This window comes from Neopsephotus bourkii, unplaced genomic scaffold (assembly GCF_033783945.1).
Source record: "Neopsephotus bourkii isolate Nb327-2 ecotype Australia unplaced genomic scaffold, CSIRO-AGI_Nbou_v1 NB_1481, whole genome shotgun sequence".
Taxonomy (NCBI): Eukaryota; Metazoa; Chordata; class Aves; order Psittaciformes; family Psittacidae; genus Neopsephotus; species Neopsephotus bourkii.
In genome coordinates, this window is record NW_026901957.1 from 428,265 (window position 1) to 455,891 (window position 27,627).

The 27,627-nt window shown below is 36.8% G+C and overlaps 1 protein-coding gene across 2 annotated transcripts in view; it reads right to left on the reverse strand.

Moving 5' to 3' along the window:
- MAP3K1 (mitogen-activated protein kinase kinase kinase 1) overlaps positions 1-27,627 on the reverse strand; it is a 57,285-nt gene that overhangs the window by 2,960 nt on the left and 26,698 nt on the right. For both annotated transcript variants that reach the window (XM_061369252.1, XM_061369251.1), the window contains 18 exons: positions 20,526-20,676; positions 17,921-18,127; positions 15,976-16,176; positions 14,986-15,102; positions 14,290-14,438; positions 11,782-11,903; positions 10,944-11,025; positions 10,642-10,819; positions 9,598-9,888; positions 9,046-9,167; positions 7,943-8,034; positions 7,507-7,696; positions 5,928-7,203; positions 4,872-5,024; positions 3,407-3,569; positions 1,794-1,925; positions 626-768; positions 19-150 (listed from right to left, as the gene is read on the reverse strand). In XM_061369252.1, the coding sequence (XP_061225236.1) occupies positions 19-150; positions 626-768; positions 1,794-1,925; positions 3,407-3,569; positions 4,872-5,024; positions 5,928-7,203; positions 7,507-7,696; positions 7,943-8,034; positions 9,046-9,167; positions 9,598-9,888; positions 10,642-10,819; positions 10,944-11,025; positions 11,782-11,903; positions 14,290-14,438; positions 14,986-15,102; positions 15,976-16,176; positions 17,921-18,127; positions 20,526-20,676 (3,901 nt within the window). The remainder of the gene's footprint in view (positions 1-18; positions 151-625; positions 769-1,793; positions 1,926-3,406; positions 3,570-4,871; positions 5,025-5,927; positions 7,204-7,506; positions 7,697-7,942; positions 8,035-9,045; positions 9,168-9,597; positions 9,889-10,641; positions 10,820-10,943; positions 11,026-11,781; positions 11,904-14,289; positions 14,439-14,985; positions 15,103-15,975; positions 16,177-17,920; positions 18,128-20,525; positions 20,677-27,627) is intronic.

Below are 27,627 nucleotides of genomic sequence, written 5' to 3' on the forward strand. Positions count from 1 at the left end.
AGCAACAAAATACCTCACCTTGAATATCAGAGCAAGATGATTGGAGTGTTTCTCTGCATTCCAGGGAGGTTTAGCACATGCCATTTCTATAACAACACAGCCAACACTCCATACATCACAGCTCCTACCATACTGCTGGCCTCTCAGAACCTGAACAGACAGACAGACAGACAGACCAAAGCTCAGATTATCTGCATAACTCTTTAAGTAACAGAGATGTAAAAACCCCTGATATCATCAGCTAAGTGCACTCTCAATTGACATTTCAGGTTGACACAGTGATCAGTCCTGTAAATATTGTAAGATTTATACAGCCGTAGAGAGCTACTAAATAAAATGCCTGATCGGGAAAAACGTAAGTACCTTGGCAATAGTTATCTTTTGACCAAATGGTCGTTTGGGATTTAGTGACAATACTTTGACAGATACATCTTGTAACAAACTAATTAAACCAACTTTGACAGCAAGAAAGAAATGTCATTACTTCCATGTTGGAATCTTTCTAACAAGTTCGTTTAACATATATTCGAAGCACTTACGGCAATTTTCTGTTATCTGGCTGTATGAATTAGCTCAAAGAGATTAAACAAAGTTTTTGAAATAACTTCCAAAACCGGTTTCTTACCTCTGGTGCCATAAATGCAATAGTTCCCAACAACTGTCCCTGAAACTCTCCAGCACCAGTTCCTTTTGATGCCAACCTGGCTGCAGCTCCAAAATCAGCAATTCTTAATCTATGACCTGTGCTGTCAATTAGCAAATTGGCACCTGTCAACAGTATAATAAAAATATTGCTAGTTGGCTTTCTGTTAAAGGCAGAAGGACGAACAGACACTCTTCAACCCTCTGCTTCAAAACTATGCATCGGTTGATGTTCTCCACCCCCAGTATCGAAACAATCTAAAAATCGAGCACAAAGTCTAATAATGTCAGTTTTCTGTTATGCCTGAATGATACTGCACACAGCTTGAGGCTTTCAGAGATTTAGAGGAGCAGTAAAACTTTCAAAGCAGGGCAAACACAGGATTTTGGAGCAATGCCTGGAGACAGAATAATGAAAGAAAATGGCGACTGAATACCCTGAAGGTTTTCATTGTCTGCAGCTCCCTGTGAAATTTAAACTTATTTCATCCTTAAGCAACTTTGGGTTGTCTTGAAGAGAATTAGAGAGTGAATTAGAAGTTTTCCTATTTCAAGAACAAATACTAAAAGACAAATATTTGCCACAGCTACATTGCTACTTATCTGGATATCTCACCAGTTCATGGACAGTTAATGACAGTAAAGGGAAAAGTTTAGTAAGACTGGTATTTCCCAGTCAAGTTCACATTTTGTCCAAACACAGTACAACCATATTTATGTTCAATTAGGAACATAAGGAAGCTCATCACAGTATTCCTATACATTGGAAACCTGACCCCTTTATCTTGGTTTTTTCACAGATTTTACTATTATTTCAGTGTAAACATTTATGTTAAACTAGCAATCTTCAAAGCTACATGGCAACTTCATATTTTATTTGAACCAATTCAGAAAGCCAATTTTTCTATATCAGCACAAGTAGCAAATATCCCCAAGCATGCTATGAACATTCTGATTGATTTCAGTAATTAAAGATTCTTAAGAATGATCAGAGAACACAAGAGAAATAGCACTCCTAAGATGATATTTGAAAGAAGCAATAGTTCTCAATCCAAAATAGATGCTGCTTTCTGAACATCCCTTTTAAAAGACATTCCAGGTTGCTGTTTTCTGAATATACCATTTGAAAAGACATTCCAAGTAATTCTTACCTTTAACATCTCTATGGATTATCTGGTTCTCATGGAGATAAGAAAGGCCACGTAGCAGTTGTTCTGTGTAATTAATAATAACCGATTCTTTGAAGGCTCCATATTTACTTAACAAATGAGCAACTGATCCCCCTAGAAAATAGAAAAGAAACCCCCAAAAGCATTTTATCATCAGTTACATTTTTTATTAGTAGAATGCAGCACTGCTTCCTGATACTGGAATTTAAAACTGGTATCCCTAATTTATAATTGTATTTCCTCTCCCAACACATAAGAAAGTTTTATAGGCAGAAAGTAATATACTTACTTACTCAATTACTTTCTAGCTGGAACTGTACACATCAAAGACATGTATTTATCCATATTTTGCGTTAATATTTAAACAGCAGCTTTCTCTGGGGCAACAGGGAAGTGCCTCCAGCAAGCACTCCCTCTTAATTTACTTCTGTTACTGTCCAAGTACTAGTATACAGAAGCAAGTTGAAAAGCAAGAAAAAGTATTATCTTCCTCTTCCCCCCCAGTTGGCATATAAATCAAGATTTTTTATTTCCATTGTGCCTATCAAAGTACTCTAATAGAAGTTAGGCTTGAATGAGGTATTTTGTTATCTAAATATTATGTCAGGAAAATTATACTCAAAAAAAAACCCCACCCTTAGTTTTGAGAAAATATTTTCTGCACTGTTTCTTGTAATAACACATACTTGGGTCTTGCTTGTTAGCACTTATGTATTGCTAAGTGGTTTCTGCCAAAGAATGTAAGTTAAGGTGCAATGCTTTCTTTTGTAAGAAATAATAGCATATATAACACCGAATATAGTCTTGGCAAACTGGACATACAACCTCATCACAAAATCAGTAAAGCTCCTTCTTTAAAAAAAAAAGTCTATAGACTTTCTTGTCCCTGCTTCTACAATAATGAGAAGTTTTTACTATTTGATACTAAACAATTACTTGAGATTTGAACATGTTTTTCCTGAAGCATGCTGCTTACTACTTATTAAATTACAAATTTAAGTTCTTAAATGTCTTTGGCTTGGTACCTCACACAATTTTTATAAAAACACTTGGGACAAAAAATAGTGACAGGAATTCCAAACTTTATAGTAAAAAATGCACCAAAAATGCAACAGTTCAGAATCATAGAATTAGCCAGGTTGGAAGAAACCTTTAGGATCTTCAAATCCAGCCATTACCCTACGACTGCCAAGTCTACCACTAAACCATGTCAACGCGTCAATGGCTTTTGAACACTTCCAGGGACAGTGATTCCACCACTACCCTCGGCAGCCTGTTTCAATGCGAAGTTTCTAATTCTCTGTTTGAATTCAGAAAGTGAGGAAAAAGTAGAACTTTTGTTCAGGGCTTCCTACTGCTTTAGCTATATCACCAATTACGTATGGAAAATTCCAAATCAAAAAAAAAAAAAAAGGATGCACCAGTGAGAGTGTCACTGTGACCACTTAAGCTGTTCTGTAAGTAGACTTTTATACTGGTTACCAAGAGCAATGACGATATGAATTTCCAAACTGAATTGATGCAAAGCGCAGTATGAAATTACTTAGTTCTAGACTCAACCAATATCCATTTTCTTTGGCACAGTAGTTGTTTACCTGCCATCCATTCAATAAAGAGGTTATAGTTGCTCTTCTCACATGTAGCACCCAACATTCGAATGATGTTAGGATGGTTCAGATGACTCATCATTCTTATTTCTTCTCTCAGTGCTTCAACTACCTCTTCTTGCTCGGATGATGTGTTCCTGACATACGTCACCTGTTTTGAAATACAGGTATTCAGACTTATCTTACATAATCTAGCAGTCTTGTAAACCCCCCTTTATTACAGTAACAAGAATGGATGGTTTTCTTTCCCTTTTCACTATCTGTAAAAAGCAAGTATTCTTTTATCTCGAGCTTCTTCAGCTGAATGTATCTCCACGTCAGACAGTCAAAGAAAATTAAGAGTGATCTGGGAAAATATAGACAAAAATATCTCCAAGAATGGAGTGAGGAAATTTCCCTCTTCACTCTCTTCTGCATCAACTAGGAAAAAGAAATCCAGATGTTGAAGGAAGAAAGATAAGGATCAAAATGTGATTATGACAATGTTATTTGTCAGAATTTTATGATTTTAATGCCATACTAGCTGTTTCATAACTGAATCTTTTATCCCAGAAATTCAAAGGCGGTGTGACGGTGGTGAGGGAAACAGATCATAAGTCATGTAATGGAACTGAAGCCAATCCCAGCTCTGACCCATATTAAAACTGAAACAACAATATGCTGCAGAGAATGTTCTCTGGGCACCAGAATCAACTTTGTATCTCCAGGAGAAGCCCAAACAACTACATGGACAGTCCTACTCTTTCACAAGCAAGAGAGTTTCAAAGATGGAATAGCTGACAGCAGACTTCTTTCCTTGACTAGATGTCTTGAAATTGCTGAATTCCCTAAGTTTCTTATCAATTCTAGACTGAAATGTTAGGACTAAGATTCTGTGTTGGCATCACTGACTTAGACCTAGGGCACCTTAAGTGTCAAAGATTTACTCACACCTAGAACCTTCCAAGAATCTTGAGTGAAGAATGTGCATTTGAGCCTCTTCACAGTCACAATTCTGTGTTTATTCATTTAAGTATTAAAAACAGTTGCCTTAAAGTCTGCTGTTAGATCAGCGGGAAAAAAAAAATTAAAACTACATTTCCTCTGCTGAAACTATTTTCAGGAATAAAAAAACAACAACAAACAAAAGCAACTAGACAAGTAAGGGGAAACTACTTTTAATAGCTACCTTGCATATATGGAATTTATAAGAATGCATTTAAGAATTATGAAAAAAGTGTGCATATAAAACAGTACAGCAGTTTTTGTTTGCTTTCAGTTTAAGGAGAAGTGAAAACCTGAAAACGTTAATATGCATGTAAAGACTTATGCGAGAAAACAATAGGGAGCATAGGAAGCAAGGAATACAAGAAGTCTGTGAGAGCAGAGAGCTTTTATATTTAATATTCCAAAGAAATATTGAAGAAAAACAAGCACAATGTAATCAAGAAAGTGGAGTATTTGAAATACTTACCTGTTTTACAGCCATTAATGTCCCTGTTCCTACGTCTTGAGCTTGGTAACAGGAAGAGAAAGCTCCAAGACCAATTTGCTGACCTTTAAGCCATTCTGCATCTTCTCTGTAATGGTGTTTTGCTTTGGTATGTCCAGGCAGGGTTTCTGGTGTCTGCAAATTAAATTTGAAGTCAATTTACCAGCATGGCCTAAAATGTAGACATCCTGGAATGTCACGGAATATCCAAGCTCTTATGCCTCTCCCCTACAGTTCTGTGTTCTGCAGGTCATACACTTTTAGCTGAGATCGGACCACCAGTGTATTCTGTACTCCACATACTTCTACTGTATGCAAGAACAGAGCTGCCTCTATGTTACTATCCGAAGAAGAAAGGCAAGACTTGATGACACAACTGGGAGCAAGACCTTTTTCAGTCCTGATCTCACATCTAGTTAAGGTTTTCATCAGCCCCTATAGTAAGCAGAACCAAAATAATGTTGTTTGGTTTACTTACCTCCCCCATTTATGCTTTATCATTCAAAGGATCGCAAATAAAATACTTCTTGATTTTTGTTTCTTAGGCTTTTGTGTATTTACAAACAAGTATGTTTTTCTGACTCCTAAAGGATCTTGCATCTTCTCTCTCAAGGTGCACTGACAACAAAATCTCTTCCAACTCTACCTTTTCTTTCAGAAACTTGCTTTTATACAACTGCCTTCAAAGTAGATTAGCATTAAGATTCAGCACAGTTCTACTTAAAAACTTTGCTCTCATTTTCCAATTTCCAGATTCCTACACTTCCTTTTCTGCCTTTTGAAAGGCTGGTATATGACATAAGCATATATATATATATATATATATGTTTCTCTTCTAAATAACCTCTCTAAACTTGTTAATAACATGGAAGAATTCTGTCAGCACCCTTGACTGGCAACATGTTTATATCCTAACTCTTGGGAGAAGGTACTGAGCACCTTTGTGTGTTGTGTAACTTCAGAAATAAAACAGCCCTACTTTATAAATTCAGTGAATCTCAATTATGACTTATGCTAAATTCCCATGCGTATACTTACATCCTGCTGAATGATTATGATATCTTCACCATTTTCGACCTGTAGTTGGGGGATTACTGGCAGAGCATCTTGAGACGCTGACATTGCCATAGCAATAGCTAAAGCTTCCTCCTCTTCAGCTTCCATCTTTTCTTTGCATTTCTGATTATGACTTACATCGTCTTTGTAAGTATCATCATTTTCTGCCCGCTCAGGAGAAAGAACTGCAACTTCAGACTTGAATGTAACTGTGCCATCACTCGCTGGCATGGAGGCCTCGAGCAAGTCCTCAATACTGGAATTGAGCTCTGCATTAACATCCAATCGACATTTTTCATCTACTGGTGTAAACACCGTCTCTTCACTTGGTATAACTGCACTGCTACTACTACTATTGCCATCACATTGTGAAATATCATTCAGATCAAGTGTCATACTCTTTTTTAAGGTTTCTCCCTGCTTGTTCACATCACCCGGGGTGGGCCGTGATGGCTTTGGCCTGTGTATGTGACTGGATGGCAACGGCCTGGCTTGGGTAAAAACTGGAGAGAGCTTCTCAGATTCTTTATTTTCACAATAGCTTCTTTGAAACTGGAGAGAAAGCTTCCGCTGTGTTTGAGGAGAAGGTGAGGGGATTTTGCAGGGAACAAATCCCGGAGTTCTGAGTTTAGAGACATCTGTTACAGTGCCAGCTGGTACAGATGGGTTTGAAGGAGACAGAAGTGTTGGGAATACTGACTGGGAATGACTTGATGAGGGAGAGGAGTTCAAACACTGACTGGGGGTTTTTCCTTTTGTTTGAATGGCTGGCTTTAATTGCTCAGTGGTTGCTGATGAAACAGGAAGTCCCACAGCAAGGCCAGTCAGCATCTCAGAAACATCCTCTGGACTTGCACTTATTTTTTTATCGCTTAACCGTTTCCCACTTTTCCCTGATAACTGGACAGTATTGTTAGGAGTATTACTTTCTGTGGCTTCCGGAGAGTTATCCGGTACAGGTGGCTGCAAAAAGTCTTCATGTTGGCATTCCCCACACTGCACGTCTTCCATGCCTAGCTGGATGGCTTCTGCAATTTCCATTTCATCTGCTATTGCCATCAGACGTCGGCGCATCCTTGCATAGTGAGTGGAGCTTGTCACACTCAACATTTCTAACAGCTTTAAAAAAACATGGGGCACTCTTGCCACCATTCTTGCTGCGCTCAAAAATACTCTTCGTGATAGTTTACCAACCATTGAGTGGGAGTTGTCAATTGACTGCAAGGCGAAAGTTAAGAGGGAGAGAAGTTTCTTATACCTAAAAAAAGAAAAGAGGTGTTTTATAAACCGATATGCTTGTGTTACATAGTGCCAAAAAAGCCATTTCAGGAGAACTTATTTAGCTATTTAGAAGAAAGGAGACTTATTGCTACACTGGTGCTTCAAAACTGATTCACAGGTCAGAAATTTTTAGAAAAGGCAACCATATACTCTCTGCAGTAAGGACACTTCTGCATATATACTGTTTGTTTACAGGACTTGGAACAGCTGTTTTTTTTTAAGAAGTCACTAACAACACATTCAACTACAAAGAGTAATAGTCACATAAGTAAGCAAGTACCTGTCTACTACGGTATCAGCCTGCAGAACATCTCCACAGACAATGTGGGGATAAAATTCACCAGGAAATTCCAACAGAAGTCTATCTATTAGACAGAGTCGCCCCAGCAGTGCTTGCCAGTTGCTAGATTCAGTTTGGGTTCCAAGAATACAAGTTAAGACATAATCAACACCACCGATACCAATGGATCCTATAAAATAAAGTTGATAAATTAAGGATTAGATATGTTCACAATCAAATACCTTAGTCAAATAAAATATCAGGACTGTACTGTACAGAAATACACATTGTGTGCCCAAATTATTCCCCTTCCAAACTGCTGAAATACTGTTCTCTTTGTCATGCTGATATTTAATAAATCCTGTATTAAATTTAAAACACTTCCATATATTTGCTTATAGTTAGAATTCATTTATATAAGAAAAGCTATAGTTACCAGATTTAAGTATTTCTCTCCCAACTGCCAGCTCGCCTGCTTGGCCTTTACACATCTCCAATAGTGTTGAGACTGAAAGTTGACTTGTTCGACTATAAGAAATTAAAACAAAAGTAACTCTCTTAGTAGATGCTTTCAGAGAAAAACAGTCTAACAATTATACTGCAATAATCATTAGCTTAGAATTCTATGTGGAAAAGCATTTCACATCACTTTATTCCTAATAATTTCTATAATCCCCCATCTGTAACCTACCAATAGTTGTAGGATTTTTTACAAGGATACAGAAGTGTAATGTCTATCACTAATAAACAAAAAAACAAGTAGGACCTCTTCCTCTTGCAAAACCAGGCATCCAGGAGCAGTCTGATTTCACTGAATTCCCTTAACTGTAGATATTCTATTGCTAGACTATTGCCTGAGCATCTATAGCTACAGTATCAGATGAAATGCTGCTTAGGAACCAAACCTAAACAGACAAAAATCAAGCTGGTGGACTTCTGCATCTATTTTACAGCACATGTAAAGAAGAAATGGTTGGTCCAGCAAATCAAACTGTTTAGCTAAGGACAGGAAGACAAGGCCTACTCAAGCCAGAAATGCCAAGGGCATTTACTCACAACAGCTATCTCCTAATATCACATTGTAAAAAAAAAAAAAAAGTAGAAGTGTTACATTAACACTTCATGGCACAGATGTGCAACAGCTTTTGCTCAAGTAGGAAACACATGATTGGTACTTCCTGAAGGGTACTTGCTAACTGTTTAAGGGTGCATTAAACTGAAACAGTGTCATCTGAGATGGAGGGGATGGTTCCTGACTGCACCTAACATCTTCCTTTACTTTAAGGGAGAAAAAGGCCTTATGAAAGTATCATCTAAGATCTGTAAGTTTTTGAAAAGTACAGTAAGGCATCTTCAAAACCTGCATCTTCAAAGCCAAATGTCTGCTGGTAGCAATCAGACTTCAACATGATATATTTATACTTATGATTCACACATTTCATCATCAACTACAAATGGTCTCCTAGTTCCACATAAATAAAGCTTGAAGACATTTCAGTAACAACCCAAAAGGAATGTGAAGTTCGTAAGACATCATACCTGTTGGCATCAGCACATTTAACTAATATTGTCTCTACAACTGGCTTGAGAAGTCGCTGTAGTTTAGTCCTCTCTGCCAAAGTATGACAGGGAGTATACACCAGCATGGCTCTCAGAGTTTTCTAAGAGGAAGGAAAAAAGTAATACCAAGGAAATTAAATCAGCTACATATTTTTAAAGATTTTTAAATGGTTTTATACAAATTGCATTCAAAATACCAGAGAAACATTCAAATTATGAACAGCTTACTACATGTTCACTGTTAAGAGTAGTCATGTAACTTTTGAGACTGGAAAGAACCTAGTCATACAAGTATTGTTAATGTTAGCACTGTGGTAAGCATTTCCTTTTACTTGTCCAGTGGAGTTACATCATTTCACTCTTGCTGAGGATTCTGGTCATCCCAATTTCAGATGATGGTTAAAAGTTATCAGTGGTGCCCAACAATTATTACTAGGGTTCCTGACTTCATCCATCACCTCCCTTTCCCTCCCCTCCAAAAATGAAGTGGTTTTACAATTACTAGAATACAACAAGAAAACAACTACTTACTAAAGCAGCAACATACACTTTGTAGACAGGGTCAGCACAGACCATGGACAGCACACTACAGCAGGATTCCACCACCACATCTCCTGAGATACTGGTCTGAGATGACCCACTAGCTGCTCCCAGAGCTCCAGCACTTGTGTTGTTTCCATTGCTACTTCCAGAATTTCCTGTGCTTTCACCATTAGCCAGCAATAAAGCACCACTAACATCATGGGAAAGACGTCTAAGCGCCATCTCTCGTATATTCCAGTTCCGAGAAAACAAACAACCAACTAACTCCATCCCAAACACCTGCCAAGGAATAAGCAACATTGAAAAAGTCGAACTGAGTGATACCGCAACTTAAGGACCTAAGAAGAGCAATTAAGAACAACAAAGAAATGTTTCTGGTGAAAAACAAACAACTTAAGAAGCCTGACAACAAAAATGTGTAAGAAGGTACAGCGTCTTAAAGATTCTGTGACAGAAAAGAAACATCATAAATGGTAAGTTATTGGTGCTTCAAAAACTCTCTTAAGAGAAGTAAGGGGATGACTGCATGGTTTCATTCACTCTGAATTTTAACTACCCACTATGGAGTTTGTTTCTAGATGCAGATGTTAACGATGCAGCTACACTGGACAAAAATAACAGCAGAAATAAAGGCAATACAAGTTCTCCCACTTTTAGGTGTGTGACCCCCTGCTCTGCTGAACTCACCTCTAGATGATGTTAATTAGAATGTCATTCAGCTCTTGTAGCACAACTCGAGTAACAATAAAAGCCAGCTTTGTATTGCTTGACACTTGCACAGGCAAAATTACAATACTACGTTTTATTACATGGACCCTTCATATGAGGCCTGAGGTAAGTCCAAAGCTGACACTCCAGTTAAACAAGACTGGAAAACCTCCTCCTCTTATGCACATTAAATACAATGCTTTCCAATCAACTATGAAGCTGATGGGATTCAGAATAAAATTTCTGAATTGCTATGATGAATCTGGCAAAACCAGTCAAAAATCAGTTTTTATATTTGAAGCTTCTTATATGAAGTAGGATTACCTGAATCCATGGCTCAGCTAAATCTTTATAGGCAGAAGGGATCTGCTGGACTCCATAATGAGTAAGGTTGAAACTGCTATCTTGGGCTCTTCTCTGTGATCCAGCTGTAGACTGCTGCTGAGTTTGTTGCTGAACCATACGGAGAACAGAAGAATCCACAGGGCTTGGCAATTCATGACTAAAGAGCACAACATGATTTGGATTAACAAATTAAACATATACTGAAGTAAATACTTCAACATGTTTTGGAACATCAACTAAGGATCCAGAAACAATTTGTTACACACAGACTAAATCCTTACCTATAGAAATCATGAGATCTCCATTTAGATCTGCAAAGAGGACAAATAAGTGGCTCTCTGTTTCTTCTGCATTCTTCTGCCCCTGAAACACAGCAACAGGATAATGCATACTTCTGCCTTCTACAGTGTATAGAAACAGTAACGCCATCTTCTGGTTTAAAGTTTTACTGAAGAATGTTAGTTTCAGCATAGACACTCCTGAACCGAGCCATTTGCAGCAGCCTGATAAATACAGGCATTTACACTTTTTTTTGCATGCAGGAATGCTTCAGTTTATCACTACAATTAACATTTAAAGTTATGAACTGAAATGCATTTCCTTTTGAACCTCAAACATAGGCAACTTTTCTGAAAGTATTAAAATACAGGAGATGGATTTTTTTTGTTAAAGCAAAATGTAAGTATTCATATACTTAAATGTAGTATGTAAGAATACTTCATAATTCACTATATAGTCCTAGCTGATAGTAGATGAATTTCATGCATTCTAATGACAAGTCACAGGGGGCTAAAGATCTATTCCTAACATTGCTCAAACTGGACATAGTCTTTTCACTCAGGTGAAAGAGGCTCAAACTTCTAGCCCTGCAGTTAACTTCTTTCTCGAAGCATCAAATTACGTATTTTATTTGCGAATAGCTGATTAAGTAAGGAATATCAACAGTGCCTGAATGATACTAAACTCTCACATAGAGCTAGGGTTTTTTAGAGCAGGTTTGGTTTTTGTTTGTTTTTTTTTTGACTCTTAACAAAAAAAAACAATGAAAACACACTAAGTTGTAAAACTTTTGCATATTTAGAGTCATGAGAACTTAACAAGACAAAGATGACAACGTACATATTGACATGCAGTGGTGGTGTAATTTATTCCTGCAGCCATCTTCACACACAGTTAGGCTTTCTTCATCCAGCATGCCTAACAAACAAATGGGGCACATCTGTTCTTCTTCATCCTTCATGCTACAAAAACAAAAATAGATATTTGCGATTGTGCAAGTGGCATATCAGAATTCAGAACTGCCTGTAACAGTGAAACAAATACAACTTCCAGCTTTGAAAAAGTCACTTATAAATAACTACAGTTATTCACAAATCATACTGCTAAAACTTGGTCTGCATAATTAAGCCATCAAACTTTAGAAGCACTAAATACAGACAACACTTTGTTAATATGAAAGGGAAAGTCACAAAACCCATGACATCCCTTCAAACTAGGTCAGACACCAACCAGATTGAAAGGCCCAGTGCTGGGCACTTTTTTCCTCTAAGGCTCCTTCTTAAACAGACCTTTACTTTTTACTCATCATCTGGTTTTGAAAAAAACTTGATTGTTTTCTATTTTGAAAGCTACCTGTACTTTTTCCATCACAATCCTTTCACAGTATTGAGTCACAATGTAGTTTTTAGCCCATTACAGGAAACCGTAAATACTATTTAACAAACTTACGTAGTACACAAAAAATTACCAGAAGTTAACAGCCCCTCAGTAATTCTCTGCCACTAGCAGAAACAGATGCAACAGATTCATGTGAACACACATCACATGTAGATTGTTTTAAAAAATCCATTTTCTATTTTACAGTTGCTTTCACTTTATCCTCACCTTAATTTTTAAGTATGTATCACAAGAGACTTAGAAAAACTATTCTGAATTTAAACAACACATAGTGAAAAACAGATTTTAATCATCAGTAATATTGTTTAAATGTACAAAGCTTACTATTCATAGCAAAAATTTAAGTTATAGCTTGTGAGTGTCCAAAAGTCTGCTGGCACCCCATACTCGATGTATTTTTAAATTAATTTGTTCATGCATAACTTCTATACACGTATATTTACTTCTACTTCCTTGCAAATGGTTGATGGTTTTTTCCTTGAAAAATCCACAAAAATAATCTTACAAACTCATTTCCACAGCACGTACAGAAAGGCAAGTATTATATTAAACCTTGTTTTTGAAGAATTAGCAATAAACTGAAAATATTTGCAAGTCACAGTAATTACAAGAACAGAGTAAACTTTTATCTCAAATGAATCTGATGCTCACATACTTACATCATGCGAGATTAGACTTGCACAAAACAGTAACTTATCTCATGGAACCAGTAATGCTAGAAACTAATATCAGCTGTACTGTGAAACAGCTGAAAAATCTTTCATCCTGTAAAAATGAGAACTATTGTAGTGAAGTTTACAGTCCGTTGAAGCCAATTCTATAAAATAAAATAAAGTCCCTATACAAGGTATCTACATTAAAGGAGCTGGCTTGACAGGTAAGTAGTTCCAGAGGAAACTACATATTTAACTGCTTTATTTATGCATTTTTTCTTTTACACTGACACAATTCAGCAAGCTGGTAAAATAATTAAAAGATGATAGGAAATGAAGGTCTCAGTCTGTACATCAGGATTATAAAACTGTCTGAATATATTAATCTAACTATAAGCTTATTATCACAAAGTAACCTATCAAAGTACTCCTTAAATTATGCTTCACTTTACTCAAGACACAATTTAGGTTGTCTTCTACAGTTTGACAACTCTAGAGGTTGTTTAGCTCACCCAGCAACGAATGCACAGATCACTTTTTTAAAAATTAACCATTATCTTTTCAATATCAAGGAAAAGAACATGCAGAAACACTCAAGTAGAAGGAGTCAGGGGAAAAATAACAGAAGAATCAAACTTCACAACACTGATAAATAAGGCACTGCTTAGTATTGTATAAACTTTAAAAAAATTAATAGATTAACAGCTCTCAAAATAATGTAATCACCCATTTTACGTGATGAGGGGTTTTTTTTAGTATATATATACATATATAAAAATGTAAGTGAACCTATATTTTATATATGTTTACACAAACAGAGTGCATTTGGCCAGAAATTCTGCAGCATACTATCACAGACACAAGCATTCTGCAATGTGGGGTAAGAGAAAAAGAAAAATCCTGTTTCTTCATTTGTCAAAATTTGCACAAGTGCTGTATTTGAACACATGCACACAAATAGGTTTTCAAAGTTAATACATGCACTTACATTTCAGAAGTTTGTTTTCCAAATTCACAAAAGGTCCAAAAAAGAAAAAAATCCAACCCCTCCCAAAACAAAACTATAAACTTTCTACAACTCTACATAACATTTTTCAAACAGAGTTTTAAAGCAAATATGCCCACTTGGTCCCACAGTGACTAATGCATGCTTGACTCAATTGTTTGCAAATACAGACTTAACATGGTTTGAAATGAAAGCAGCTTTCAACAGAAAAGAATGCAGGTGACTCTAAACCTCCAAAATTCAAAGAAAATTACAGAATAAAGCTTTTAATTCCTTTAGAAAAATACTAACCTGTTTTCTGAACTAGATGTAGAAGTACTAGATGATGACAATGTATGAGAATTTGACATGCGTGAGACAAACTTCTGGATGGTGTTACGAGATGGAGCTTTGATCCTCGAGCTACGCCTACTGTGATATTTCTGGAACAAACTCTCAACCTAACATCAGAAAAAGATAGCAACAGTCGTATTTATGCTATAAATAGCTTGTAATTAAAAGTAACATTACCAAAGTTTAACTACTGCTACAAAAAGTTCTATTCACCTTCACAATAATGCATTAGCAGTAGTAGCAGCAGCAAGAATTTCACTCCTCTAATAAACAGATCAAAGAAGACACTTTACATGAAAAAACTTATTTGCTTACTAAACAAGAGCTTTAAGTATACACACTATTACTTCTGAAGACCCTCATTCTGTTTACTTTTCAGCTAATTGGTTAAACAGGTACACAAACTTGAGCAGAAAATCCAGAATTTGAATTGCTCACTAAGCTACAGCTCTCCACTGTTCCTCTTAGTTATGTCTCTTATTTTCAGCTATTTTCTTTCTATTTAGAGAGCTGAGATTGAATTAAAGATACAATTAAAAACATATTCTTGTTGCTTTTCAAAGCAATGGCTTTCAGCATTTTTAAGATACTGTCCTAAAGACTTTTACCTAGAGTATTTTAGATCTGCTATTAGATCTGTTAGAAATCGATTACCTCAAAGTTTTTCAGTGTCTTTCTCCAGAGCATTGGATCTGAGGGTTCAAGCTGGAACACCCGCAGCATAACAAACAGCAGATGAATACAAAACGTCCCACGACCACAGCTACAAGTCTGCAAAAAAAAAGTATATGCTAAGGCTCTACTGAATTGATAATTACATAGATAATTTCACACACTCAAATGAATCACTGCATGTATACTGCTCCCCAGCCCTGAAAAGAAGAAAAAGTTAGTGCAAAATATTTCATATATAGACATAAATGGCTTACACAGCCTACAATATTTCCTAACGCATTATTTGGGAATAAACACTGAAAAGCAGAAAATTACAACATCAGTTTTCAACTGACTTTGTTTTTTTTACCAACTTTTTTTTAACGCTGACTGAAGTTCTTGCTATGCTTCCTACTGGAAGGAATTTATGCGTATAATCTCCATATATCCATAACATGACAGCAATCAAACTTAAATGAGATGCTTCTGTTTACTCAAAAACCTAAATATTCCCTAATGCAGCATCAAAATAGGACTATTAAAGTCTACAAAAAGGACCTCACTTTGTGAGTTATCACAGTATTAAAGGAACAATGTTATGTGCTTGTCATTTATATATATCCCATGAATAGATGGGATAAAGTGTTTCAGAGTGAGAAACCAAGAAAATAAAGCGGCCAAATACTTACCAAAGTACTTAAGACATAATTTGGAGCCATTTCTAGGAAGGAGAAAAAGACTGGAGTCTTTCTTTAAAGACAGACTTTAGACAAAACTAAGATACTTGCTACGTATTTGACAAAATATAAGCTGATCATTATGTTACATGAGCACAGATTACAACTTTTAGACATTACTTTACACAGCCATTATCATGGTTGGCAACTAACTTGACCTAAGTTGGTTTTGAACAGTTTTCCAAGAGTAAATAAATAAATAAATAAAGCCTAAATTAATAAAAGCTACAGACAACACAAAGATGTTATCTACCTGAGGCCCAATAAACACTCTGTATTTGTTGTCAGGGCTGTCTCCTCCGATTAAGAAAGAGTTGGGCCCTATCTGCTGCAGCAAGTACAGCCTGGCTCGCATAACTTTGTTGACACGACGATTTGTTTCCTCAGGGCTGTATGGAGAGAAGCCATCTGGAGATGGGGCTCGTCGAGGTGGTGTTATTCGTCCACTCTGAAACTACATAAGCAGTACCATTGTAAGCATTTCCAGCATTACAGCAAGTTTAATTAGGTGCTGATTCCGTGGTGTATATTTTGTTGGGTTTTTTTTTTCCTCCAAGTGGCAGATAATAGTCCCTGAAACTACTAAAACCTGCTTAGACTGTACAATAATAAAAGGATTACTTTTCTTCCATGCCCAGAATTTGAGGGCAGAAGAAAAACTGAAGCTTTTGGTAACTGAAATCTTGTCATTATTACAGAAGTCTTTTAAATTGCTTCTCTTTTCAAGTCTTCATTGGTTGCCTTACCATATTACTATGGAATTATCAAGTATAATTCAATCAGAAGATAATCACACTTGTGACTTAATAGAGGAAATTGTTACATAAGGTTATAATGCTAACACATTTCAGAAATGAGGAAACCCTATGACTACAGTTTACAAAAGGGAACACACAGTCAATGAAGAACAAAAGGAATTCCAAAGAAAAGGAAAAAGGACACAGCTTCCTCTCCTTTGCACAATTAAAGCAACTTTCAGCTCAGGATGGTTTTTGTGTTTCATTTGCCCATGATCAAACATTCAATGGCCTAAACATTTTTAAACTCTTTTCATTTAAATTATTCATTTTTCTAATGCTACAATACGCATTAATGACTTTGTCCAACTTCAGCTCTTCTGCTTCGATTTATATCCACTTTGAATTTTATGTTACAAGTTATAATAAACTTACTGTTCATCAGTCAAGTAAGAGACAGTCTAGAGTTCTAAGGTTTTCCATGTGAAAGGTGAAGGTAAAACAAAGAAAACCAATCAAGTAAATATGGATCAAAGACTAAATAGTTTGGTGGGGTTTTGCATTTTCTGTTGTTTTTTTTTCTGAAAAAAAAAGGTTGGTTTTCCGCCCCTCCCTTTCAATTTCTCTTGTCAAGAGGAGTGCTGCAGTACTGTAACTTGTGATATTCATTCCCAGTTCAGAGGAAGGTAGAATGGCAGTAAAGATTTTGGTTTTGAAACCTTGTTTAGAGCAACAGGACAATAAAAGCAATTAGACTGTATTCTTGCTCTAATTCACTGTGAAGTTTTAGACAAGTCAACTGAAGCTTAATTGCGGATGAGCATTTTTATAACAAGGAAACCCATTAAATACTGCCACTCAAAACAGTATACTCTTGATCTTCTTTAATGAAGTCAGTTACTATTGCTCAAGACATTCTATTCCAGATCTTCTCAAATGCCATTAACAGTTTAGTCTACTAACAAAGCATATACCCTAAATCTTATCTAATATGTACATAAAGATCAGTTCTAGAATAGAGGATCACAAATAGCATACCAGTAATGCTTTTCTGCAAGAATCTTAATACAGTCAATAATGCTGTCCCTGACGGAATATACCTCCTTGGAGAACTGACATGCAAAACTGCAGGAAAAAACCCGAAGTATTAGCACCTCCTTGTGCAAATCAAGTTAAGAGAAAATACACGTCTTCATGACTAAGTATTTATATTTTTTTATTTCCTACAAATAAAAATTTAAAGCAGGACAGAAGCAACAAAAGCCTCAAACTTTAGAGACTAAAACTGCATACATGAGAAATGTAACATCAGACGCTCTGCATATCTTACTCAAGTGATATCCTGTCATAACCCCTTTGTATCAGCATTTTGCCCTACACAAGGAGGACTAATTGTCTCTATAAGCAAAGGATTGCAGGAATGTAGGCAAATTGAAATTTACATCACAGCTTGTTACTTACAGGCACTGGAGATACTCTTTTTCTTCTAACACCGGGTGATTCAGATTTAACTGTTCTAGATGAAGATGAAGAGGAGCTACTAGGAGAAGGACTACGTCTTCCTTTCTGCGTAGGTGAAGAAGCAGTACTTTGTCCTTCAGCTTGAGGTTCTAAAGACAGCTTGTTCATGTCTGATCCATCTCCTTTAGCAGGGATAGGTTTCACCACCTTGCAGAAATTAAAATGTGTTAAGAGTTACAAACTGATTGTTTTACACTACAGCAAAACAAAGAGTTGTTTTCCTAGCATTATGTAATTAATAGATTATCCAGACATCTGAAGTCTGCTCATTTCTTAGATTCTAATATCAACATCTAATACAGGTTATCTTTTAATCTATATGCAACAAAAAAGTGAGAATAATTTCTTCTGTCTGTTTGTGCTGCTTACATTAGCTGTAGCAGCAAGTGACTTGATTCTCAAAGTACTTCCATAATTGTCATTCATGACATCTCAAAGAACAGCAGTTCACCCATTTTGATAGTTGGAGCCAGAAGACTGTTTTCTACAGGCATTGTCTGCTTATTAAGAGCCAAAACATTGGATCCATCTGTTTTATACAGTATCAAGTAAGAAATACTAGGGTTGCTATTTTTGCAGCACACTTGTTGCAAAATAAAAATTACTTTAAACCTGGAGACAATGAAGCAGAATTAAGGTGTACTGTGCTCTAGAAGCACCACACCTGGGTTTTCTGCCTGCCACAGAAGTAAAACAGCTATGCCACATCTGGTATCCGAGCTAATCATTGTGCACAGTGCTGCATTACAAGAATAGACACATGTGCTCAAGCAGAGTGACTACATACACTCCCTATAAAGCGCTTTGTTGTACTAACACTGCACTTTGACAGTGAGGTATGAAATATTTCAAGACAACTTTCAGCTGTCTGCCTCTCCAACACACACTATACATAAGGCCCCTGAATCAAATTAAAAGCAGTCACAGAGGGTAATTCAATTTTAGTTCTAAATGTTTCCATGTCTTAGAGGCTTGACTGAAAGCTGGAAGGAAGTTCCAGGTTACACTTCAGGGTAACAACAGACCTCTCCTAAAAGTTCCAGAGATCTCTGGTTTAGACAAAAAATGGAAGGGGCATTCTCTGCTTGGGGTACAAGGAGAAAGACATACACAGATCCAGTGCCTTTCTACCTGATGATTTGGACTGCATCCACAAGGTCAAATGCTATTTTAAACTGAAGCATTTAACTCATTGAATCGAAGCTATTCCACTATCCAGAAATGCACTTCAGTTTCAGCAGGCTACAGAGAAGAGGACAATGAGGAGGTTGTGATGTAGTAGTTAGTTAGGCACTGTCAAAGAGTAGAAAAACCCGCTTTTATAGCCTTGACCCAAGAACTGCTTATTTTACTTTAAAAAGGCATCATACTGTTTTTAAAGAGACTGGCATCTGATTATGAAAGTGAACAGGACAAAACAGAAGTATAAAAAGCAGGGTGGCCTTTTGTTTGTTTTTCGTTTTTTGGTGATTTTTTTTTTTCCAAGTCCTACTAATTACTGTAACACTTTCTCTTTCCCGGAAGGTCAGAATGCAGATTCATGTGCCTATGGACAAGTCATACCAGAAACCCCACAGGAAGTGGCCTGAGCAAGGAAACAACTTCAAGTTATGCAGTAACCAAGATGCATTTAAAAATTATTAAATAACTATTTTGTTATTTGACCCTTCGAGGTATTGTTTTTTTTGTGCACTAAGTATTTTCAATGTTCTCTCTAATGACAAAAAGTTAACCACAGAACCCTCTTATTTCTGTCCTAGAAAAGCTATCCGCAAACACTTTTTTTACACATGAATCAGATGCTTTTATCTTTAAATTAGCACTCCCATCAAGTAGTACATGGGAATCACATGAATCAATGCAACTGCACCTACAGGTAACTAATGGCTATTAAATAGTGAGCATTATAGTAAATAGAATTGTTACTCTGTTAATAACTTTTGTATTTGATCTACCTGCAAATCTTAAAACCACTTCTGAGCCATTCATTCAAAAGCGTTACCCAAAAGGCTATTTGAATACTCTGACAGCCAAAGTTTAGCAGAGCTGAGACTTGTGCGGTCAGACAAGTTGGGTTTTGTCTGGTTCTAGTAAGATTGCAGTTTGATTTTCCTTCTAGCAAAAATTCCACATAATTCTGTTTCAATACACAGAAGATTGACACTTTCCAACTCAGGAAAAGTGAAGTCATGAAACCTCTAAATATCAAGGGAATATAAAGCATCATAGTGCAGTTTTGCACATAGGTTTAACCTAATACAGGAGCTGCTATTGTTAAAGACATTAGAGGGCAGTGTTGTCCCAGTATTTTATACTACACAAGTCAGCTGCTCTTTTCCCTACAAAATACGGCTTAAGAAATGCATACATTTCGGAAAGTCAGGTACAGTTCCCTGTTAAAGCACTTTAAAAAAAATGCACAGGAGGACCAGAATTATGAGTATGCAAATTGTTAAGAAAACAAGATTTCTAACAGAAAGGAATTTAAAGGATTTTAATTTGTAATAGCTGTTACAGATACTGCCATTTCGTAAGTGCCACCTACCACAGGGCCTCTCCTGCTTCTTCTTTCCAGCCATTCATGCTTCCAGGCTGGCATACATGTTGCCTTGAGTTTCTCCCTGATCATGCGCTCTTCTGGGCGGTCATCCATCTTTTGCAGCCCCCTGAGGGTTTCTTTATTCTCCATGTCACGACTACAGCAAATAAAAAAAAAAAAAAAAACAACAAAAGTCATACACACAATTTATTTTAGTTAAAGTATACCACCACAACATTCCTAAACTTTGTGCCATCCTGTTCTCCCTCTCTTTACAATGCAGTTGCTAAAACATTACTTCCAACTGACTGCAGCGAGCCTTTCAAGAATAATTTGCTAGTCTGCCATTTGCAGCATACCTGTTTGGAGGGCTATTCCATTAAAATGCATGTTCTGTTTGGACACCCAGTAAAAATGAAGGTCTTGGCAAATACTAAACCAATACAAAAATAACCCTACTTGTCATGTAATTCACTAAAGGTTTCACAAGTGTTGTGGTGGTTCATGTAGTCCTTGGCAATTCAAAGCTTGCAGTCTCTGCCTTAAAAGTTTACAAAATCAGTGTAAATCAGTGGTGATAATTTTTTGCCTTCATACAGTGCACAAGTGTGAACTTACGTATACAGTGCATCTTCCTATACATGAACTTTTCCTTAAAAAACAACTTCAAAACTAATACACTGTAAGTATGTTTAAACTCATGGCTATTGGCCTTGAGAGCTCTTTCCAAGTGACTGATGACTCAAAAGCTCTTCAAGTCAGATATAATTACAGCAGAATTCACAGCAAGTTCATATCTGTAAAGTGAAAGTGTAATCCATTTAGGCTTGTGCTTTTTGACCTACAGCAAAGTAGTTCGTTGTGATTGCTGGCAACAACAAAAAAGCAAGAAACACTGTCAGACATTGAAAAATACGAACAGTCTGGAAGATTTCCTGACTGTTGAGCTATCTGCTAAATCACCAAGAAAACCACATTCTTAAGCAGCAGCACATGATCCCCACCCATCTTCTTGAAGTTAGCTGTCTTTAAAAGTAAGGAAGTTGATTAAGCCAAGTCTCAAAATGAAATTTTATCTGAAAAAATAAAATCACAACTGAAAGTGGGAGGAGATAAGGCTGTAATATTAGTTTCAACCACTGATTTAATGCATGTAGCCTTTAGCTATGCAGTTCACACTGCATTTATGTATGGTGTGATGACCTACAGCATACCCCCTGTAACACTCACTGCAGTAAGATGTTGAAATTACAATTCCTATCTGCATCAGCAATGTATTACTAAGGTTGACTTATGACAAAACCCTGCTTAGGAAAATTTCAAGTTTTTCCCTGGTAAGAAGGAGCATTCCTGTTATATTTGTTTTCTCTCATTGTAAAGACAAAGGAAATAAAGTATTCTGAGGCAGGAAGTAAGTCTTCCTGTTTAGTGCTGAAACATAATAAGCAGATGGATACTGTAAACAAAATATATTTTCTTTCAAGCAGCATCTAAACCTACTGCTAATAACTGATCTTAGACACTCAGAACTCTGTCTAGCAATTAAAGACTTTAAAATGTTTATACAGAGAAACACAATCCACCTAAGATTTTTTCAGAGGTTAAGTATTAATGCATAACTTCAAAACTAGTGCTGACTGACAACTACTTATGTTCCAGCACCAAATTCCATAGTATTGCTTTCTAGAAATAGAGATTAAAAAAAAAAAACACTGTAGTGATAGTTCATGAAAAACAAAGACTTAATAGCAGCAGGATGACTTCAAATGGAGAATGTGCCTTAGAAGTTTAAAATAAGGGAACGGCGTATGTGTAAGAAGGGTCAACTTCATATTTTGTCCTCAGCCAAAAAAATCCATCCAAAGACAAAAATTTTGGCATTAAAGAACAGTACAGCTCTGAAATTATACAGCTGCAATTTTTAAATATACTCTTTTTTATGTTAGTTATTCCATGACATGAACCATCTTAGTTGCACGAGTATTTTGTGTACAAGACAGAAAACACTATCCCAGCAGTGAAAGAATGACACAGTATTTCATTTGTTCATATAACCATGATTAACTTCCCTACTGATATAAAAAAAAAAAAAAAGCCTTTTAGAGGCCCTTGAACAATGTAATACAACAGTAGAGGCTTCACAATCTGCGCTTGTTCTCTAAAAAGCAGAAGCAGCTATCTTCCTCTCATGTGACAGCTAAACCGATCTACTCTCTCCTGCACAAAGAACTCTTGTGCCTTTTCTCTGTGCAGGTGGGAAAGACCAACCAAGTCTGAAAGGTTTTGCTGAGTAACCCATGATTACATTTTTTGCAGAGTTTAAGTATTAGGTGTATTTTTATTGAATGTTTTCTGAAGTGCTGAAGAAAACTTCATATTTTAACTCAAGGTTGGCTGAAATATTTATTGACTATTCTGATACTGTTAGGTCTGTGGAAAAAATACTCTCCTGTGACTGCACAGAGCTCCTGAATACTATGAGATATCTTCATTTTATGTCCCTGAACCTGCACTTTTTAAATTCTTATTGTTTTAATTTAATTTAAAGCAACCCCCCTCATCTATTCCAGGCAACCTGAAGTTTCCCTGTAAGATGCACAACAGCTCGGTTGCCAGTCTCCCTATCACTGCACCTCAGAACAATGTATGAATAATAAATCCAGAGTATATTCCACTGAGGATTTAATCCTGCAGCGTAGGGAGCATTCTGATCTTCATACAGCAAAACCTACTCATAAATCAAGATAACAACGTGCTGAAGTGACTGCTAGGTGGTGCTTTATTTGAACAGCAGTGACAAAACTAATTAGCAGGCCGAAACCCAAATCACAGAGAAAACTCTAGCTTTGACTAGGGTGCCTGATGTTTCTCAACAGCCCAACCCCTGCTTCATAATGGAGCAAGCATTTTGCTTTCAAATGTTTCAGCTTCTCATGAATCTGAAGAAAAAGATAAGTGACCTTTTCTTCCAGATAAAACTTCGCTTTCAAACTTTGCACCCTCCCAAAAGGGCAGCATTACAGATCTTCTCAATTATTTTCATTGGTAGTTTCAAACCAACAGCATCACTCCTGTATTACTAGTCAAGAAATGCCAAGGAAAAGAACCTAAATTTTAATTCTAAAGTATTAAGCAAGCTCAACAGTGTGACAACTGCCATTTTTTTAAATGCATAAACTCAGTGGTCTGCACATTAATAACTGCATTATTCACTTTGGATTATTTGTTTCATGAACTATGAAACTAACTACAGTAAGATTAATGTACTGCATGGAAAGAGTCAGCTGAACATCTTGTGCAATAAAGAAGGCAAAACATTGTCCTTTGTTTCTGTCTTAATTCTGAAGATTGCAAAGAGCGATTGAATAGTTAGATCATTAACAACTTGCTCTCTATGGACCAATGATTTGATATTTTAAAAGAAGGCATGCAATACCTTGTTATTTAGCAAACTACTATGAAATGCACAAGCAAGACTCACTTCTGAATAGCTCAGTAAATTTAATACTTATTCTCTGCAAGTAGTATTCTTACAAAGGGCATATAACAATTTGGGAAAGCTGAATCATAGTTCCAAATAATTTTCCTGTTCTTAATGTTTAGATACAACTCTTTGCTTCTCTGCTATTGTATTTGGGCAAACAGCTTTATTCAGAAGCCAAGCTGGACCAGACTTTATGAGCAGCAGGAAAACAGGAAAAAGGCAAGCTCTGAAATAGCTAAGAGTCAATTCACCAAGAAAAGGGAAGCTCTGTCTGCTATATCCACAAATACCCAAAGGGAGGAAAAAAAAGTTATAAGCTGCAGAGTCATCTTTTTTAAATTTTATTTTTATTTATTTTACATTTGTATGAAGCACACTGGCAAAGGTAACTTGCATATCAGCAGTGGTCAAACCACTGGTGACCACAGAAAATATTCACGAACAAGTGGTTGCATAGCAGCTATATCAGAACAATCAATGCATTTAACAGGCTGTGAGAAGAGCCCTGGGTTCTAGGAAAAGCACTGAATGATAAGGCACAAATATATAAGAAATCATATATTCTGCTCAGTGCCAGTGTCATATATGGTGACACTCAACACTGGGGATGAGCTTAGATGGATGTAGAGATCAGAAGAACTAACTCTTTGAGTGTGACCATCCAGCCAATTCCTTATCCACCAAGTCATCCTCTCCAGTTCAGGATTTCATGCAGGAGAGTGTCAAATATCTTGCACAAGTCCAGGTAAATGATGCAAGTCACTCTTCTTTTATTCACAGTTACCCTGTTGCAGAAGGCCAGCAAACTTGCCCATAATAAAGCCATGTTGGCTGTCATCAATCACCTCATTTTCCACATGCCTTAGCATAGTTTCCAGGAGGATTTGCTACATGATCATGCCAGTGCCAGGCACAGAGGGGAGACTGACCACCCTGTGGTTCCCCAGGTCTTCTTCCCTTTTGAAAAATGGGAGTTATGTTTAACCCTTTTTAGTCAGCACACTGTGTCAGAGTGCCAAAACTTCTTAGACACGATGCAGAGTGGCTGAGCTACTCCATTCACCAGTTTTTAGGACCTGCTGATGTATGTCATCAGGTCCCATGGACTTGTGCACCTTACTGTTCCTTAGATGGTCTCAAACATGATCTCTTACAGTGAGTGGTTCTTTATTCTCATAGTAGCTCAGCCTTCTCCATATCCTGTGTAATAAGGTTGCTCACATTCTTCTGGAGAGGGCACACATTTTCCTTAGTCTTCATTTTATCAACAGCGTACCTGCAGATTGCTGTTAACATTCCTGGCCAGATTTAATGCCATCAGGATTTTAGCTTTCCTAACCTGATCCCTGGCTGCCCAAACAGCTTCTTTGTATTGCTCGCATTGGCTGGATTCTGAAAGAACCTGGCCACACTTTGAGATTTTGGCACTGTTCAAGAGCCACTGAAAATGAGTCCTACAAAGACGCCAATAAATACTAGCCCTTATTTGCAACAGATGCTTGCTGCAAAGTTAATGAAATGGACTTCTCTTCTGCATGTTTCCTAAGAAGGTTACCAGATATCTGAAACAGGTATTGCAAAAGCTCCTAAGGCTCTCATCCCTTCTGCTGTTATTTAATCTCCCAGTACCAACTCAAACGCATCAGTGTGTACGCGTGTATGTGTCCTGTCAAGTGCTCTGCACGTATGGGGAGAGCATGATCTCCCTGTGCAACAAGGAGACTTTCCTGTGGTATCTGTCAACTAATCTAGCCAGAGGCCAAGCATACAGTAACTACACCCACTTTAACAATGGCAGCTACTATTACAAATGTTTATTTACGTAAGATAACAACAAGCTAGCATGACAAAAATGACAGGAAAAGGCATTCAAAACTCCTGCAAGCATATGGCTAAAAATGGCTACAGTTTCAGTAAGTCCTCTTTCAGCTTCTTCAAAATCGATAGTACAAACAGAAACTAACTGCAGGAATCTTATCTGATGAGGAGGTAGTATTGAGTTTAAAAATAAAAATAATAAAAAAAATCAATGTTATAGCAAGCATAATAACCATATAGGTCTGTGATAACAAAGCAAGGAAGCCAATTACAGGAGAGTAAGTATACGTACTATTCCTTAACATAAATATACCTTCTTCTTTTTTTATCATCCTCAGTGTATTACTGAGATTTTATTTAAGAAAAAACATTCTGCTGCATTCATATCTCACTTTAACAATGTACTTAGGTTTTTAATTTATAGCAACACATGCTTCTTTAGAAATTATATTCTTGGTATTAATTATAAATTATAGAGTGAAAATGCAGTGAGTACACATTCCTTCAAAAGGAGCCCAGATAAAGGAAAAGGGGTATCTTCAGTATTTGCTTAAAAATTTACATACACATTGCAGACATATTCACATAGCACTCTGAAAGCATAACACTAGAGACATCACCTAGAAGAGCTCCAGCTTGTCACCAGTGATTTGAGAAAGGACGCTAAATTACACGTGAACAAAATTTGATCAGAAAGGCTTTGCACACAAGTTTCAGTTTAGCCATTCCCTCCCAGGCTCCTAAGCACAAAATAACCTCCCATACGCAAGCACCTGGGAAGAAAAGAGTTTCACAAACAACGGGCACCCCGCCAAAACATAAAAATAGCATTACATACATATAGAAAGATACATGCATTATGAAAACATATAGATATTATGCTTATGCAAAACACGCTAATATATGCAACAGCAAACAGAAGCAGTATTGAGCATTTATACAGTATTTGAAGGGGAATGTAAAAAGTAAAAGCTATTGGGTTAACTGGGCACATTTTATATTATCCTACGAAACAATGAAACGATTTATTTTTATCTATTGAGATGTACATGGTCCTACTAAGTCCAGCTTCGTGAAAGAGTAACATCATCTGACAATGTGCAAAGCTTTAAATAGACATGAGTAGTGAAAAAAAAATGCCTTTACTACCTTCAGATTTCTGTTACGCCACTGAATTCCCAGATTACTGCCAACCCTCAGCAACTTTTGTGGGCCACCAAGCACTGTCATCTCTCTCCTTGCTAGAATAGTGCTCAGTTTGTAGAGCTCTACAAACCAGCTCTCTGCATCCCAGTTCGGCCACACTGCTTACGTTCTCAAGACCTCTGGCATCAGTAATCATTAAAGGCAAACTAGTAAGTGAAAAATGAAATACACAAAAAAGCATTACACTTTCCCACAAAAAGTCAAATATCATTTTGTATTCAAATAAAGTAAATGCTATGGGGAAGCTGGGGATGACGACTTCAATTCTGCCTTTCAGCAGAAAATGCTTTGGCTACTTCTCATTTCTTGCATTTATTTTTGAAATGACATAGCACTTGCTGATTCAAGGATAGTACTTTTTAGGATCTCCATGCTTGCCAGGTACAAGAAGTCTTTTCCTTCCATCAAGACTGTGTAGTTACTGTTTTGTAAAAATTCATAAAATATAACTGACTACACCACTACATCGCTTTGAACACTGAAAGCAATCCTGTATCTAAGGAAGTATGTAAAGATTAAGACACAACCAACAGGACAGAAAAAAACCCACACTACAGAACAACCCCAAGACTACACTGATATTCACCCATCTCCCTGTGT